Source organism: Thalassophryne amazonica, chromosome 4 (assembly GCF_902500255.1).
Source record: "Thalassophryne amazonica chromosome 4, fThaAma1.1, whole genome shotgun sequence".
NCBI classification, from domain to species: Eukaryota; Metazoa; Chordata; class Actinopteri; order Batrachoidiformes; family Batrachoididae; genus Thalassophryne; species Thalassophryne amazonica.
In genome coordinates, this window is record NC_047106.1 from 97252782 (window position 1) to 97272435 (window position 19654).

Sequence of the window (19654 nt, forward strand, 5' to 3'; positions counted from 1 at the left end):
CGGATAAAATGTCCCGTCCGATCGCAATGTATTTCGATTAAAACCCTTCACATGTGGGACCGGAGTCATTTCCCTGATTAAAAACCGACCGTTTACCTGTCAAATCAGACACAACAGGATGTGATTTGACACTTTTCTTTCACTACTTTGTCTGCCATCATAATAGTTTTTGCTGATTACAAATGGATCAGAAAAGTCTGCACATTTACAACACGAAATCTGAAAAAGATGAAAATGTACAGCTTACCTTTAATTGGAGGTGATGATTGTAGAAAGAAAAGCTTGTTGAGGGGCAAATTAATCCATAATAAAGCATAATCCAGTGACAGAGAACTTTAAAATTGTCACGCATATCATTGTATGACATGGAATTACAGCTGTGCAGCTGCATAAATCAGGCTTTAAATTAATTAAGTCATCATAAATTGTAAATGTAAATTTGATAGCTTAACTATTTTTATATTTATTTTTGATACCACCTGTACCTGGATGTGTTGCTGTATGTGGTTAAATGATTTTAACATAATAAGTGACATAACACCCACACACTAACATTCCAGTGCTGCGATCAAAAATCAAATCATGTTTTAATGGTATTTCAAGAAAATAAAGTGGTCACTTATTGCTATTTCTTTAATATAACTAAATTGTGATAAATATTACATGGTTCTTTATGGAAAGGGGGTGTGGCGACTTTTAAAATTTTCACTTCTGGAGTGGGTGCACAAGAATAAGTATGAGAACCAGAATTAAATACTGTGTGCATAGTAAGATAATACATGGGATATAAGGTCAATTTTTTTTTTTTTTGTTTCATCTTAAAACTTTATACTGTGATAGTCAAAATAACATCACAGCTAATGTCCAAATATACACAGATCTCCCTGTAAAAGTCATTCATCATTCAAGCGATGTAACACTGCTTTGTCTTCAAATAAGATAAATGCAACAGGACACAAAGAGAGATTATGTACATTTATCATTTAATGTTACCTTTTTGGATCTACAGTTTAAAATTCATTTTTGCAGTTAACAAAAACAAGTACAAATGCCACATTCTGTAACGTACATTATAAGGTTAGGAGGCTGTGGAAATGTTAAAGACCAAACTTTTTATTTGACAGACAACTCTGGACTTCAATCCATACACAGGAGCAGATGTGCTGCTTTCTTCATTGTGGTATAAACAGTGAAGGGCTGAAAACATGAGCACAGTATGTACATTCATCTTACAAGTTAATGCCTATTGCAGACATTCTTTCAAGGATGATATTCTATGTGTGAGTTATCAAAGTATGACACTGAGGTCGTGCAGTGTGCATGTCATTATTCGGATGGATTACATAGGAAACAAATAGCACTGTAGTTCTGGATGCAGAGTCCCTAACAGAAAATGAACTAAAAATAAGGCAACAATGATAAAATTTGTTAACTGCTTATAACATTTACAGTTATGATTCAGAAAAACCTGAAATCAATCTGTATGTGTATGTACTAAATTAGATGTGTGATTTTAAATGACTATGATTAGATGACCAGGCAAAACTAAATTCTCAGTCTGGAATATCGTTAGCCCATGTGGATTACAATGAATGATAATGTAACATGTCAGGAAACAAAATTTTATATAATTTATTAAAACCTGCAGTTAAAAAGGGTTAACAATCTAACATGATGTGAAATTCTACAGAATAAAATTACAATCTAACAGCCCATTTTTATTTCTTAGCATCCACTATCTGCATTCTAATTCTCATGAGTGGGCACATTTGTTAATGTCATTTTTACATCAGCTTGCATGTTACACTCCTTTTGAGTTAAAAATCAATGCCTTCCTCAGTTCATCAGCTTTTGTTTGTCCCTGTTTTGGTGTTACTTTGGTGATTTGCATATGTATCCACCCAAAAATCAATTCAACTTTTCCTTTACCTAAAGCAAGCTCCGTCTCAAAATCTCAGTGCAATCCCTTTCTAGCTTTGTGAGATGTGTCCTGCTGACAAAGAGGCTGCTGGCTAATGGTAAAGGTGTGCACTCTCTGAGAGCCCGACAGACATGTATTACTATTACAGTTTACACTTTTTTACTTTGAGACTTGATTGCATTTTGCTGAACTGGTACACTATCCAACAGTTATTACATGTAATAACTGTTGGATAATAACTGTAATAACATCATGTTGCTACTGATGATGCATCATCAGTAGCAACATGATGTTTGGGTGCAACAAAAAGAGCAAAAAAACAAACAAACAAAAAAACCTAGATCGAACTAGAGTTCAGCTTTGCAGTTATCAAATATAAATCAAACAAGAAACTGTAGCAAGGAATGACAACACGCCTCTCAGCAAAACATTAAATGGGGCCACTAAAGATTACACTGAAACTCAGATCAAACTCAGAAAAAAAACAACCTTTAATTTATTTTGTATAACCTCTACAAAAACATGATCACCCCCCCACCGCTGCCAAAAATAACAACAAAAAATCAATTCACCAAACCAGCTATTTGTAAGATATATAAATTTTTAAAAATTTACACTTCGTGCACTATATCATCTCTCTACATGGATTTGAAGTCACAGCTCAGGATCTGCTGGTTATACGGTCTTAATTTTGGTGTCATTTTCAGGTTACAAGTTTGTAAAGGCTCTTCTGGAACACTTCCTTACAAAGTGGTCTATTACCATGGTGATGGACCCAAATTCAAAAATTTGCCCACTACCCAGATCTTAGTAACCACTGAGGCCTACATGTTAGACTTTTGTTTTAAAATACCAGAGGTTAGAGAGCAGAGTTTAAGTTTAAATTGGGTTTAATAGATAAAATAATGGGAACTTCATGCTGAAATGACCCCAAAATAGCTTCACTGAAGATATAAAATTAAGCTGAAACTATCTTTCAACCTATGGTGAGATAATACAGAAAACAGAAGATTCTGAATGTTAGGAATAATCTGACACCAAAATCTGAATCCAGTCCAAAAATCTATTTGCCTGTGATATCGCAGTTTGTGCACTGTAGGAACATTTTTTCCTGATCATCATCAGGGTTGTTCACACATGACATCAGCTATTGTTATGAGTTGTAGCAATGACAAGTGTTACGTTTTAGAAAAAAAGTTTATATATAAATGTAGTATCTCACTGGGTTGTGACTGTTGGGGAGCAGTTGAAGAGACAAGTTTGGGACAAAACACGTGAAATAGTGACAGTTTTTTAGTTGGAATCTCACTGAATTGGTACTTACAACACATTAGCGCATGTCGTCCAAATGTCACATGGATCAGTGGCGAAAATAGGAGCAAAAATTGCAACTAGTCTGCATACATATCATGCGAGTGCCACTCGAATGCTGCGCGGCACTCTCGTGAATGTTGAGCACTGCTCATGCAGGTGTAACTCTGAACTTGTGTAGTTGTGTAGCAGGTGTAACTCTGAACCCTGGCAGTAATAGATACTGGACTTATGCTGAGCACAGACAGATGGACAGACACAAAGCCTTCACGATATCCAACTGCCATATTTGATGGCCTCAAATAACAAAAGAATAAATCCAGATCGTGCACTTTGGCCTCATCCTCTGCCTGCTGCCTGGCTGCTGTACTCACTCTGCCACTTCCAGAAGTACTGTTCCTCTCAGATCATATAAAACCAAGAGTGTGTCCTCAACCCCTCACAAGTTGTCTCACATGTCGCACACTTTCTGACTCAGGAAAACTAAATTCAGAAGAGTTCGAGATTCCCGTGAGGACTCTGTGACTATTTAGAGAGAAAATGTGCCACACTGTATTTTTTTGTACTGTTCAAAATTCAACCAACATGAGAGCGACGCCCTGCGACTCACACAAGGAGACTGCAAAACCCCCACACATGTTTCACGAAAATTCATGAATTCCCTCAGGAATGGCGTTCGCACTCTGTCACAGCCCAGTGAGATACTACCCTAAATTACAGCATTTTCAGTGCCGTGACTTGGTCATACAAGACAATGTGGAATTACTGTTGGCAAACTATAAAAAATTAAATTAAACTGATGATCACATAGAGTAGGCATGAGTGAGACCTAAGTTTTGAACATATGTGGGAGTCAAAGTCCACGCTATCTTTTATAATTAGACTTGAAAAGACAATGTCTGTAACATCACACAAAGACAAACAGCACAGTCACTCACACATATCTATGGACACCAGTGAGTTTAAATCATAAATCTGATCATGCTGAATTAGACACTATGATACCTAAATGATTTAACTAACTGTAAAATGAAAAGGCATTTTTTGTAGCACTGAAATTCAGGGGGTCAGGATGTGGTGTGATGCATTGAAGGGCAAAGCCTATATATACTATGTATCTCAGACACAGTTGTCGCTCAGACCACTGTGGGTTCATGATTTGACTCTTTCATCTTATTTCATTCTTACTTGCCTTCAAATATCATGTAGATACTTTATGTGGAGGGTGTGCAGTCTACTGATCACTGGATTTTCCCTTAAACTTTACCACCATGACAGTGATGTTATCAGGGCAACCACGATAGAAGGACTGAAGGACAATGCTCTTGGCACCAAAATGAGGCTCGTCAAGTCGTTCCCTGATGAAGCGGACTGCCTCTTCATTGTTGAAGGTGTCCCACAGGCCATCTGATGCCAAGATCATGAACTGAGGCTGCAGCTTGTTCAGGTCGAAGGACAAGATATCAGGATCAGGAATGACCACATTGAGATTCTTTAGGGGATAATCGCCCAGTGAGCGAGACATAGCCAAAATGCCTTGAACACGCCACGAACCATTGAAACTGATAAAGCCACCTGAAGATAAAGATAAAAAGCAGAGATAAGAACAAAACAAAGACAAGAAAGATAAAATAAAAAAAATTTGTGGGACGTTATTCTTGGTCTCTTGGACATCCTTGCTACAATACAGATGGAGAGATAAGTTTACGTACAGGTTAAGTCAGGTCTGGGAGCATGCTATATGGTGCCCCACATTACCGCATCTACCACACTATGGAAACATCTTGGGTTCTGGACAGCAACCACCCAGGAAGACAACCATTCCATCCTCACCTCACAAAATTATCCATCTATCTGCTGCAGCCAGGTGAAATGTGGGTATCCTATTGTCCTTCTCCAGCCGCTGGGGTCCCCAATGCTCATCGTGCCCAGAGAAATGTGCCACATGTATATTAAATGAGCTAGAATCTATATTATAGTAACCAAGTGGCATCTGTGTACATGCGTGTGTATGGCTTCGGTCATGCAGAAACCGGGGAGAGCTGACATTTGCCGTTTGGTATGTTTATGTATTTTGGGTCTAGAATGCACGTTGTGAAAACGGAAAATTGATAGGACAAATATTTTTGGACAAATTAGCAATTTTGGCTAACGAGTAAACAATGGACGTTGTGCTGCAATGCACCATGGGAGTTCAGGATTTTGGGGTTTTAAATGTTGTTACTGTGGTTCATGTTAGTTTAACAGTGTTGTCAGTGTTACTGATTTATTGTGTTTTTGTATTTCAATTGGTTTTGTCAGTTTAGTTAAGTGTCATGTTGCCATTACCGTGGTTAAAGTGTGTAGTGCTTTTGATGTCTACCTCCACTGCCTCTGTTTCTGCATGTCTAAAATTCAAAGCCCCTGCTTGCGGCAGAATGTTGAAAAGACAAAAAGCTCTCTGTGCGTGCGTACATGTGGGTAATTTCGATCACAGAGAAACTGGGAAGAAGCTGACATTTGTCGTTTGGTATGTTTATGCATTTTGGGTCAAGGATGAACACCCCCAAACAGGGAACATTGGTAGGAGTAATATTTCTGGAGAAGGCACGGATATGAGCTAACAACACAGAACAATGGACGTTGCTAATTACATTCTGAACTCACACGCCATTCCAGGGGGAGGTGGTGGCGTAACGGTCTGCACGTTGGACTGGGATGCCAGCGATCCCGGTTCGTTTACCCATTGCAGCCAAGCTCCCAACTGGCACCTTCAATAGGACTGCTGGGGAGGAGTGAGAGACACATGCCGTGGGCCCTTCTGGACATAAGCTTAGGGCTTTCTTTGGTTACCCACGTCAAATAAGAACCTCTTCTTTCAGCAGAGGCCATCTGGACGGGGGCTAACAGCCATGACAACATAATATATATACATCCTTTGACACATGAGGTGGACTGACAACAGATCTGTGATATCATGCTCATTTTGGATGTTACACCATGATCACAGCTGTAATACACATCATATCGCAGTAACACATATGAAGGACTGACTGACGTCACAACTGTATTACCAAGCCATCACAGTATGAATACAATAAATAATCACCTAGAATTGCTCCAGATGGACCCACTCGGTGCACACCAGCGTGCCTGGAGGGGCACAGGTGGGCAAACATTCAATCATCTTTATACTTTGATTTATTCCCCCTTTTGACAGGTATGTGTCAGACATCATTACATATGGATCACTAAGGTTGGCGACGTGATCAGCAACGTGGTTGGCACCGTGGCCGCATCCTTGTGAAATTGGAGGCACACGACAGTCTGCTATATGAAAATACGATGCTTTGCCCATATAGACCATTGAGGAAGGAGGCTCAGATTAATTACAATAAATTTTTGATCCTTTGTTATAAAAGTGCATGAGTAAATTTGCAATTAAAGAACTAATGAATAAGTTAGAGGCATCATAGAGCATAAATTCAAAACTGATGTTGAAAAGCTACAAAAGGGTGTAAGGCTGTTCATGAAGACAAAGGCCAAGCATTTTTTTAAATGTCAATTTTGGTTTAATAGACAATTCTCCAATTGACCGTGAACGATGCCAATTGTCGTAGTCCTTCAGAAGCTTTTTACAAGTAATTCCAACATTTTATGGAATTTTATGGAAAATTTTATGCTGTTGAAAGACATATTCATCATGTTGTATATAAACCTTTGATCCACTGAAAATCTGAAAAAGTTAACTTCTTTTTTGTCTTTCAGCTGTTCCCGTTAGGGGACGCCACAGCAGATTAATCGTTTCCATCTCATCCTGTCCGCTGTATCTTCCTCTGTCACACCAACCACCTGCATGTCCTCCCTCAGCACATCCATAAACCTCCTCTTTGGCCTCCCTCTTCTCCTCCTGCCTGGTGGCTCCATCATCAGCATCCTTTTCCTTATATACCCTGGGTCCCTCCTCTGCACATGTCCAAACCATCTCAATCTCGCCTCTCTGACTTTGTCTCCAAACCGTGCCAACTAAGCTGTCCCTCTGATATGTTCATTCCTAATCTTGTCCATTCTTGTCACTCCCAAAGAGAATCTCAACATCTTCAGCTCTGTCATGTCCAGCTCCGCCTTTTGTCTTTTTGTTAGTGCCACCGTCTCTAAGCCGTACAACATAGCTGGTCTCACTACTGTCTTGTAAACTTTCCCCTTCACTCTTGCTGATATTCTTCGGTCACAAATCACTCCTGCCACCTTTCTCCACCCACTCAACCCTGCCTGCACTCTCTTCCTCATCTCTATGCCACACTCTCCATTACTTTGAACAGTTGACCCCAAATATTTAAACTCATCTACTTTCACCACTTCTACTCCTTGTAACTGCACTATTCCACTGGGCTCCCTCCCATTCACACACATGTACTCAGTCTTGCTTCGACTGACTTTCATTCCCCTTCTCTCCAAAGCATATCTCCACCTCTCCAGACTAGACTCAACTTGCTCTCTACTCTCACTACAGATCACAATGTCATCTGCAAACATCATAGTCCATGGGGACTCCTGTCTGATCTCATCCGTCAACCTGTCCATCACCACTGCAAACAAGAAAGGACTCAGAGCTGATCCTTGGTGTAATCCCACCTCCACCTTGAATGAGTCTGTCATTCCGACTGCACATCTCACCGCTGTCACACTATTTTTGTACATGTCCTGCACTACCCTAACATACTTCTCTGCCACTCCAGACTTCCTCATACAATACCACAGCTCTTCTCTTGGCACCCTATCATAAGCTTTTTCTAAGTCCACAAACACACAATGTAACTCTTTCTGGCCTTCTCTGTACTTCTCCAACAGTATTCTAAGGGCAAACATTGCATCTGTAGTGCTCTTTCTCGGCATGAAACCATATTGCTGCTCACAGATCTTTACCTGTTTTCTAAGCCTAGCTTCTACTACTCTTTCCCATAACTTCATGCTGTGGCTGATCAGCTTTATGCCTCTGTAGTTACTGCAGCTCTGCACATCACCCTTGTTCTTGCAAATAGGAACCAGCACACTTCGTCTCCACTCCTCAGGCATCCTCTCACTTTCCAAGATTTTATTAAACAATCTGGTTAGAAACTCTACTGCCATCTCTCCTAGACATTTCCATGCCTCCACTGGAATGTCATCTGGACCAGCTGCCTTTCCGCTCTTCATCCTCGTCATAGCAGCCCTCACTTCTTCCTTACTAATCTCTTGTACTTCCTGATTTACTCTCACTACATCATCCAGCCTTTTCTCTCGCTCATTTACTTTATTCATCAGCTCTTCAAAATATTCCCTCCACCTTCTCAGCACACACTCCTCACTTGTCAGCACATTACCATGTGCATCTTTTACCACCCTAACCTGCTGCACATCCTTTCCAGCTCTGTCCCTTTGTCTGGCCAATCGGTACAAGTCCTTTTCTCCTTTCTTACTATTCAACTTCTTGTACAGCTCACAATATGCCTTTTCCTTTGCTTTTGCCACTTCTCTTTTCGCTTTACGCCGCATCTCCTTGTACTCCTGTCTACTTTCTTCATCTCTCTGACTATCCCAAAACTTTTTCATCAACCTCTTTCTCCTTATGCTTTCCTGGACCTCTTCATTCCACCACCAAGTCTCCTTGTCTTCCTTCCACTGTCCAGATGTCATACCCAGTACTGTCCTAGCTGTTTTCCTCACCACATCTGCAGTACTTTTCCAGTTGTCCAAAATTGCTTCCCCTCCAACTAGTGCTTCTCTCACCTGCTTGCTAAATTTCACACAACAGTCTTCCTCCTTCAGCTTCCACCATCTGATCCTTTATTGAGCTCTCACTCCCTTCTTCTTCTTTACCTCTAAAGTCATCCTACAAACAACCATCCTATGCTGTCTAATGGCGCTCTCTCCTGCTACCACCTTACAGTCTCTGACTTCCTTTAGCTTGCATCTCCTATAAAGAATGTAGTCCACCTGTGTGCACCTTCCTCCACTCTTATATGTTACCCTGTGCTCCTCCCTTTTCTTAAAGTAGGTATTCACCACAGCCATTTCCATCCTTTTTGCAAAATCAACTACCAACTGTCCTTCCCCATTCCTATCCTTGATACCATATCTACCCATTACTTCCTCATCACCTCTGTTCCCTTCACCAACATGCCCATTGAAGTCCGCTCCTATCACCACTCTTTCATGCTTGGGCACACTCTCTACCACCTCATCTAACAGACTCCAGAAATCTTCTTTCCCCTTCATCTCACAACCTACCTGTGGGGCATATGCACTGATGATATCCATCATCACCCCTTCAATTTCCAACTTCACACTCATCACCCTGTCAGACACTCGCTTAACCTCCAACACACATTTAACATACTCTTCCTTTAAAATGACCCCAACACCATTTCTCTTCCTGTCCTCACCATGGTACAACAACTTGTACCCACCGCTGATGCTCCTGCTCTTACTTCCCTTCCACTTGGTCTCTTGCACACACAATATGTCTACCTTTCTCCTCTCCATCATATCAGCCAGCTCTCTCCCTTTACTAGTCATACTACCAACATTCAAAGTCCCCACTCTCATTTTCCACCCTTCTAGTTTTCTTTTTCTCCCGCTGTTTGTGGAAACATTCTCCTCCTCTTCTTCATCATCGTCTTCACCCAGCAGAAGCCTAACTTCCACTGGCACCCTGTTGGGCAACAGCACCGGTGGCGGATGTTGTTAACCCAGGCCGCGACCGATCCGGTATGGAAATTCAATTCTTAGTCTGCATTGTTTGGGTTGGCTTGTTTTACGCCAGATGCCCTTCCTGACGCAACCCTCCTCATTTATCCGGGCTTGAGACCGGCACTCAATGTACTGGCTGCACACCCCATGTGGCTGAGTTTAAAATCTGAAAAAGTTAACAACAGAAATAAATAGATATTTTTGTGCCGTGTTTGTCTGTCTGTTGCCTTGCTTGCCTCGTTTTGCCTCTCCAGCTTCCAGAGCCACGAACAATAAAATCTGTTCTAACCATCCTTCTTTGTGAGTCTCTGCATTGTGGTCTTAGTGTAGATCTGTTACAGTTCCTAAGTGGAGAACAAGCCAATATAGGACTTACTCTGTTTAATGTCTGATGGGATCAGATGTACAGAGTGGCATAGGTGCTCAAAATGGAAATTATGTAAAAGGCAAAATTAAAACATCAAGATATAAATTACAAAAAATTACTGATGAGTCTGAAGTTGTAGTTTTGAAAACTTCAAGTGAACTCACCTGCCTAACTTTGGTTGGTAAACTATTCCAGAAGACAGAATAGGAGCTGAAAACACTCTGTTACCTGCTGTTATTTTTCCTAACTTTTGGTACACACAGCAGGCAGCCCCACTGCCACTGCAGCAACAATCACAGCACATATGGCTGAACCGACCCAGCTGTATATAAGATGGCACACAACCACTGAGTGTCTTATTAAATAATAACAACATTTTAATATACAAAACATGCTAGTATGTTCAACTTCAGTACACTTATTACATCCAGATGGAAAAGTTTTGTTTTCAGTGCTGCGTTTGTGTGCATGTGTCTGTGTTTCAACAACAGAATGCAAAGATTTTTGATCCGATTTTGACCAAACTTGGAGGAAGGGTTGAAAATGGGCCAAGGACAAAATGATTTGATTTTGAGAACTGGTACAAAGCAAAGGTTGCAGGCCAAGGTCAAATTTCTTTTCCCAGTGCTTATGTATCTGGATATTTATAATGGCTATTTCCTGTAATTGCTTAAAGACACGCCTATGATTATAATTAAACATTAATATGATGTCTGATACAGCCTTCCTATTGGTCACGTTTGATGTGTTGAGATGTTTCACAATGACAGTGAAACATTAAAATTAAATCATATCAGTTTTCTCTTGGTCCTTAAACCTTGCTCCGAAAACTGAACAGTTTGGCATCGATGTGGATTAAAGATGATAGAAAGGTTGTGTTCATGAAGGACAAAGTTGTTCAATTTTGGACAGCCTTGCTCAAATGTCAGGGCCACCCAGAACCATATATTATGGTATCACTGAATTACTTTGCATGAATCAGCATCAAATGTGTGAGGCTCCAGTGCTGTACAGTGCCCTTTCTAATTTAGCTTTTAACAGACTGAAATAAAAAATATCATTTTCATACTTTTTTCAAATTATGTCTTTTTATCTCAAAGTGAAAAAGCCTATAGCATAACTAACGTTAATTAAAAAAACCTCAAACATACTCTTCCAATTTATTGTGGTTTGATTTAAATGTCCTGGATCGAGATTCAGGCTTTTAATGACTTCCTGGACTCATCAGAAGTGTATCTATATGTGGTGAAAGAGTTGAAGTTGTCGAGACATTCAGGGGCAGATTCAGAATTTTGTAAGGGGGAGGGGGAGCATGGATTTGCAAATGAATAAGACATGACTAAGGAAATTTCACAGAAAGTTTTGAATTTTTAGGTGCCGTTTCATGCATTTTGAACCATATTTTATTGCAAAATACACTATCCATCCATCCATTTTCTTCTGCTTTATCTGGAGTCGGGTCATGGGGGCAGCAGCTCAAGCAAAGCCGCCCAGACCTCCCGATCCACACACACCTCCCACAGCTCATCCGGGGGAACCCCAAGGTGTTCCCAAGCCAGCCGAGAGACATAGTCCCTCCAGCGTGTCCTGGGTCTTCCCCGGGGCCTCCTCCCGATGGGACGTGCCCGGAACACCTCTCCAGCGAGGTGTCCAGGGGGCATCCGGAAAAGATGCCCGAGCTACCTCAACTGGCTCCTTTCGACGTGGAGGAGCAGCGGCTCGACTCCGAGCTCCTCCCGAGTGACCGAGCTCCTCACCCTATCTCTAAGGGAGCACCCAGCCACCCTGCGGAGGAAACTCATCTCGGCCGCTTGTACTCGCGATCTCGTTCTTTCGGTCATGAGCCAAATCTCATGACCATAGGTGAGGATCGGAACGTAGATCGATCGGTAAATCGAGAGCCTTGCCCCCCTACTCAGCTCTCTCTTCACCACGACGGTCCGATACAGCGACCGCATCACTGCAGATGCTGCACTGATCTGTCTGTCGATGTCACGCTCCATCCATCCCTCACTCGTGAACAAGAACCCGAGATACTTAAACTCCTCCACTTGAGGCAAGGACACTCCACCGACCTGAAGAGGGCAAAACACCTTTTTCCGGTCGAGAACCATGGCCTCGGATTTGGAGGTGCTGATTTTCATCCCGGACGCTTCACACTCGGCTGCAAACCTCCCCAGTGCATGCTGAAGGTCCTGATTTGACGAAGCCAACAGAACCACATCGTTCACAAACAGCAGAGACGCGATTCTGTGGTTCCCAAACCAGACCCCCTCTACACCCTGGCTGCACCTAGAAATTCTGTCCATAAAGATAATGAACAGAACCGGTGACAAAGGGCAGCCCTGGCTGAGGCCAACGTGCACTGGAAACAGGTTTGACTTACTACCAGCAATGCGAACCAAGCTCCTGCTGCGGACGCACAGGGACCGGATAGCCCTTAGCAAAGGACCCCGGACCCCGTACTCCCGGAGCACCCCCCACAGGGTGCCCCGAGGGACACGGCAGAACACCTTCTCCAGATTCACAAAGCACATGTGGACTGGTTGGGCAAACTCCCATGAACCCTCGAGCACCCGATGGATCGTGTAGAGCTGGTTCAGTGTGCCGTGACCAGGATGAAAACCACACTGCTCCTCCTGAATCCGAGGTTCAACTATCGGTCGAATTCTCCTCTCCAGTACTCTGGAATAGACCTTACCGGGGAGGCTGAGGAGTGTGATCCCCCTGTAGTTGGAACACACCCTCCAGTCCCCGTTCTTAAACAGAGGGACCACCACCCCGGTCTGCCAATCCAGAGGCACTGTCCCCGACCGCCATGCGATGTTGCAGAGGCGTGTCAGCCAAGACAGTTCCACAACATCCAGAGACTTAAGGTACTCAGGACGGATTTCATCCATTCAGCCTTGCCACCGAGGAGGTTTCTAACCAACTCGGTGACTTCGGCCTGGGTAATGGATGAGTCTGCCTCTGAGTCCCCTGTCTCTGCTTCCTCTTCGGAAGACGTGATGATGGGATTGAGGATATCCTGGAAGTATTCCTTCCACCGCCCGACAACATCCCCAGTCAGGGTCAACAGCTCCCCACCCGCACTGTAGACAGTGCTGGTGGAGAGCTGCTTCCACTTCCTGAGGCGTTGGACGGTTTGCCAGAATTTCTTCGAGGCCGACCGATAGTCCTCCTCCATGGCCTCCCCGAACTCCTCCCAGACCGGAGTTTTTGCCTCTGCGACCGCACGGGCTGCGGCACGCTTGGCCTGCCGGTACCTGTCAGCTGCCTCCGGGGTCTTGTCTTTGTTGCAAAATACACCAGAGAGAAAATAAACTTTATAACCTGTTTTTTTTTTTTTTTTTTTAACTAATTTGAACTTTATTGTACAATCCTGAATGTGATGCGATGACATTATGATGACAACTAACAGAGAACATTTGAAATGTCTGTGTCTAAAAAAGTGAACATCTTTGCTACATCTTGCTGAATCATGGTCTGGTATAAATGTATCAAGCTAAGTCTCTTGTTGCTGAATAGAGGGTTCAGAAACAGCACTCAGCAGGGATTTGCACGCACCACCGGATCTGCCCCTGACATTCACTTGTCTCGACAGTGACATACACATCTCTTGGTGACATACACATCTCTGAGTCCTCGGCCTTTGAGATTGAGAGGCGTCTGGGAAAAGTTTATAGATGCCTGATGTCACTAGACAGAGGTGTTTGGTGATACCGATACCTGCAGGCGATCAAAGGTCCAAATCTTTAGGGTCCTAGGGCCTCATGTACAATGCGTGCATAGGCACAAAAACTTGGTGTACATCCGTCTCCATGCCAAAGTGCAGATGCCTCAAAAGCAAAATGACCGTGGAAATGTGTGGTGCATCACACAAAATTCCTGGCTGGCATACACACGTTTCTACAGCTATTGTTCCATTGCCAACATGTAGAGGTGATGCTGGGAACCATTAACAGTGTGAAACCAAGAAGTCATCAGAGTAATGTGCACATCAGCAACACACTTATGAACAATTAACACACCCACATGTTTACAGTTATATGGGTGAACATAAAAGCATGCACAAAGTGATGCGTAAAATGGCGTTAACCATAGTTACGTTAGCATTGTTAGAGGACCTTGCAAATGGTGCAATCTGACGTGAGCATGTATTCAGGGAACGCAAGGATTTACTTGCAAATGATGATGATTCACTCATAAACCGATTTCGTTTACCAAGGCCACAGTCACTGGAGTTGCACACAGAACTGTGGACGGCGCAGAGCGCAATACGGCGAGGAAACGGGTTGTCTGTGCCCACACAGGTGCTGACCACGCTGGGCTTCATCCAGGTACATTCCAACATTATAGCACATTTTGCAGCGAGAGCCAGTTTCCCAAATGTAATCGGAGCTGTTGATTGCACACATATTGCTATAAAGGCGCCATCACATGATGAGTTTGTTTTTGTTATTAAGAAACATTTTCATTCCATCAATGTTCAAATCATATGTGATGTGCAAATGTGCATCAGGCTGGAGGCTGGCACAGTGCACAATGGGGAGCTACTTGGTGGTTAAATCAATCAACTTCAATCAATCAACTTTTTTCTTGTATAGCGCCAAATCACAACAAACAGTTGCCCCAAGGCGCTCCACATTGCAAGGCAAGGCCATACAATAATTATGAAACACAGTCTACGTCTAAAGCAACATAACCAAGGGATGGTCCAGGGTCACCCGATCCAGCCCTAACTATAAGCCTTAGCGAAAAGGAAAGTTTTAAGCCTAATCTTAAAAGTAGAGAGGGTATCTGTCTCCCTGATCTGAATTGGGAGCTGGTTCCACAGGAGAGGAGCCTGAAAGCTGAAGGCTCTGCCTCCCATTCTACTCTTACAAACCCTAGGAACTACAAGTAAGCCCGCAGTCTGAGAGCGAAGCGCTCTAATGGGGTAATATGGTACTATGAGGTCCCTAAGATAAGATGGGACCTGATTATTCAAAACCTTATAAGTAAGAAGAAGAATTTTAAATTCTATTCTAGCATTAACAGGAAGCCAATGAAGGGAGGCCAACACGGGTGAGATATGCTCTCTCCTGCTAGTCCCCGTCAGTACTCTAGCTGCAGCATTCTGAACCAACTGAAGGCTTTTTAGGGAACTTTTAGGACAACCTGATAATAATGAATTACAATAGTCCAGCCTAGAGGAAACAAATGCATGAATTAGTTTTTCAGCATCACTCTGAGACAAGACCTTTCTGATTTTAGAGATATTGCGTAAATGCAAAAAGGCAGTCCTACATATTTGTTTAATATGCGCTTTGAATGACATATCCTGATCAAAAATAACTCCAAGATTTCTCACAGTATTACTAGAGATCAGGGAAATGCCATCCAGAGTAACGATCTGGTTAGACACCATGCTTCTAAGATTTGTGGGGCCAAGTACAATAACTTCAGTTTTATCTGAGTTTAAAAGCAGGAAATTAGAGGTCATCCATGTCTTTATGTCTGTAAGACAATCCTGCAGTTTAGCTAATTGGTGCGTATCCTCTGGCTTCATGGATAGATAAAGCTGGGTATCATCTGCGTAACAATGAAAATTTAAGCAATACCGTCTAATAATACTGCCCAAGGGAAGCATGTATAAAGTGAATAAAATTGGTCCTAGCACAGAACCTTGTGGAACTCCATAATTAACTTTAGTCTGTGAAGAAGATTCCCCATTTACATGAACAAACTGTAATCTATTAGACAAATATGATTCAAACCACCGCAGCGCAATGCCTTTAATACCTATGACATGCTCTAATCTCTGTAATAAAATTTTATGGTCAACAGTATCAAAAGCAGCACTGAGGTCCAACAGAACAAGCACAGAGATAAGTCCACTGTCCGAAGCCATAAGAAGATCATTTGTAACCTTCACTAATGCTGTTTCTGTACTATGATGAATTCTAAAACCTGACTGAAACTCTTCAAATAGACCATTCCTCTGCAGGTGATCAGTTAGCTGTTTTACAACTACCCTCTCAAGAATCTTTGAGAGAAAAGGAAGGTTGGAGATTGGCCTATAATTAGCTAAGATAGCTGGGTCAAGTGATGGCTTTTTAAGTAATGGTTTAATTACTGCCACCTTAAAGGCCTGTGGTACATAACCAACTAACAAAGATAGATTGATCATATTTAAGATTGAAGCATTAAATAATGGTAGGACTTCCTTGAGCAGCCTGGCAGGAATGGGGTCTAATAAGCATGTTGATGGTTTGGATGAAGTAACTAATGAAAATAACTCAGACAGAACAATCGGAGAGAAAGAGTCTAACCAAATACCGGCATCACTGAAAGCAGCCAAAGATAACGATACATCTTTGGGATGGTTATGAGTATTTTTTTCTCTAATAGTCAAAATTTTGTTAAATTTGTTAAATTTTGATAAATGTGGTGGTTCCGAACAAACACCAGCGCAATTTGGGCATGTCCACATTCAAATATGTTTTTTATTATTATTAATGTGTTTTCTTTTTCTTGATGATGAAACTGGAGAACGTCTTAACAGGCCCCGACTGTCATCCTGTGTTGTGTATTTGTCAATAAACATGCCTCACGTGTCAATAAACGCGTGTATAATGTTGTGAATATCACACACTGTCAGCCTCTGTGCACCTAATATTTTTTTCTTCAGTGTGAGTGCACTCCTCTGACCATCAGCATTTACACACATGGACACACTCATTTAATTTTCATTTTACATTGTGGTGAGCTGCATGGGAGAATGGCGACAGAGCCACCGCAGTCATTGTTTTTGCACGCTGCCTCTAAAAGTGCTTGAATTTTTACACACAACGACACAGAGGCAATGGCAGACATCATAAAACACACTACGCTCCACACTTATGGTCCCGGTTTTGCAGACCGACACACCCCCCCCCCCCCCCCCCACCTAAAAATTGGTCTGCCCTGCCTTCACTGCGAAAGCGTCATTTGGGACCACAACAGCTCATCTGAGCCTGAGTCTCTACACCCAAAGTGATCAAACAGGTTAATGTGATTATTAACCATCAGATGACAAGGTAAAACCACTTAAATCATTCTAAAGTCAGTTTTAAGCAGAAACGAGGCGATAATCAGTGAGTCGCTACCGATGCTTTGAAATGACAGAGGTGCAATGAACGTAGCACCAGCAGCTCATCTGGCTCCTTTTCTCCGATCGCTTCCACTGTCTTTTATTATGAAATAAAGCTGAATTTATGTGGAAATGATTGTTGTACAAAAGCGTCAGATATCTGTCGCTGAGATAGATGATGACTGGAGTGCAGTTTAATGGCCCAGCCACACAACATATAACGATTCCTGAACGAAGGGAAAAAGTAAACAAAAGTCACAAATCGTCCCAAAAAATGTGGACGAATGAGCTTTTGACTTTTCCCATCACTGCATAGCCTGCGAATCAAGAGCGCAAAAGGAACGAAAGGGGAACAAAAAGAAACCAAAGCTAACGATCTCCACACTTTAAACAAATGTGCCTGGAGCCACTGCTGGAGCAGTGTGTGTCTGCATCCTGCTCTGCATTCCAGGACTTGGCCCTGGGATGGAGCTCTGTAGCGCCTGAGTCCTGGAGAAGCTGCAAGCAGAAGCGTGCGATCTGACCCACTGTGGAGATCTGTGCGCACGTTGGTGGATCCACCTGCTCTGGTTGCTGGTCCAGAACAACAGAGGGATCACCTCCTCATCAGAATCCTCACTGTCTGGTTCAGACTGATGACACGCTGCGCACTCCATCTTGCTCCAATTAAAAAAAAAAAATGCTAGTGTGCCGTGGTGCTGCTGTATCACTGTATTACGTTACTAAGCCATATATACTGATTTATAACAGAAAACTATCAAAAGGGGGAATGAAAATAAGCGTAAAGATGACTGAATATATCGGAGCAGTAAACTGATCAGTCCGTATGAATGCCGCTCATTGACTCCCTATGTGCGGTTATTTCCACCAGCTGTGTTGTGGATCAGCTGATCCACAACACAGCTCTGTTTTGAATTCTGTCTTCCAGAACAGCTCTTATAAAATCTTCTGATAATGTACCTGTTACCACATGTACAGAAGGGTTTGATTGTCATTCCTACACTCATATTCAGTGTTGTATAGTAACAAAAGTAAAAATACTTCACTACTGTACTTAAGTACATTTTGGGAGACTTTGTACTTTACTTGAGTTTTTAAATTCAGCTTACTTTCACTTTTACTTCACTACATTTCCGACTTTAATTGCATACTTCTACTCTGATACATTTTCTATGTGCCATGCCGTTACTAGTTACAAAAAAAACAAACAAACAAAAAAAACACACACAAACACACGAAAAAAGTCATGTTTTCACCCAGAGACACCAGTGATTACTAGTGACTGCAACAAAGTCAGGCTGATTTGTCATGAGGCATGTCCGATAGGCTTTTTTGCAGTTGTGCACTTGGGGGGTGTTTGTCAGGAAAATGATCATTTCTCTACATTTTGATTACAGACCTGCAGCAGGTCTGTAATTAACTTTTCTGCAGCGCAGCTTTGCTTTGAACCTTGAACCAATCGAAGCAGTGATTCGCAGGTTGAAGCAGTGCTTCAACCTATGATTTGTGGATTTTATTTCGCTTTATCCTAATTTTTTTCCGCTAAGACCCTGAAGAGCATATGTCTGTGAGTAATATTTAATATTTTTATGTTAAACCGACCTGTTATGGTCTTCTGAAACAGTTGATAGAACTTAAAAACGGGCCCGATGCTAACGTGTTAGCATGTCTATGGAGTTTTCAATGTTAAAGTTAGCATTAAGCTGTTCGCATTAACACGTTTGTGTTAATTTCTGTATAATTAATGGCTCAGCATTTGTTGTCATAAAAGAGTCAAATTGTAATTTTTTAAATGTATTTTTATTCATATATTATAGCAACAACAATAATAGTCTACATAATAGACAATAATAGTCAATAATAATAGACTAATAATGTTACAATACAATTTTAGAGAAAGAGACAAAAAGAACCTAATGAAACAAAACAATAGAAAAGATAAAACCATGTAACAATGAAAATAAATAAATACATATAGAAATAAATAACTTTCCTGTGAACACCTAGTGAGTAGCCTACTCTCGTTTAGGTTTTGAAACCTTGTTTCTGAAGTGCTTTTGTGTGATGTGCACAATTTTCAGTACTTTGACTAATACTACCAGTCATTTACAAGCCTAGATAAACTTTGTAATATAAAAAAATCAGTCCGTTTTTTATTATTAACATTTACTTGTACTTTTACTTTCAATACTTGAGTACATTTAGTTGTACATTACTTGTCATACTTAAG

General features: G+C 41.8%; 1 protein-coding gene across 1 annotated transcript in view; it reads right to left on the reverse strand.

Moving 5' to 3' along the window:
- Window positions 1-4279: 4279 nt before the first annotated feature.
- ppm1lb (protein phosphatase, Mg2+/Mn2+ dependent, 1Lb) overlaps window positions 4280-19654 on the reverse strand; it is a 252099-nt gene continuing 236724 nt past the window's right edge. Inside the window, exon 4 of the mRNA XM_034168299.1 lies at window positions 4280-4807. Within this exon, the coding sequence (XP_034024190.1) occupies window positions 4467-4807 (341 nt within the window). The 3' untranslated portion in view covers window positions 4280-4466. The remainder of the gene's footprint in view (window positions 4808-19654) is intronic.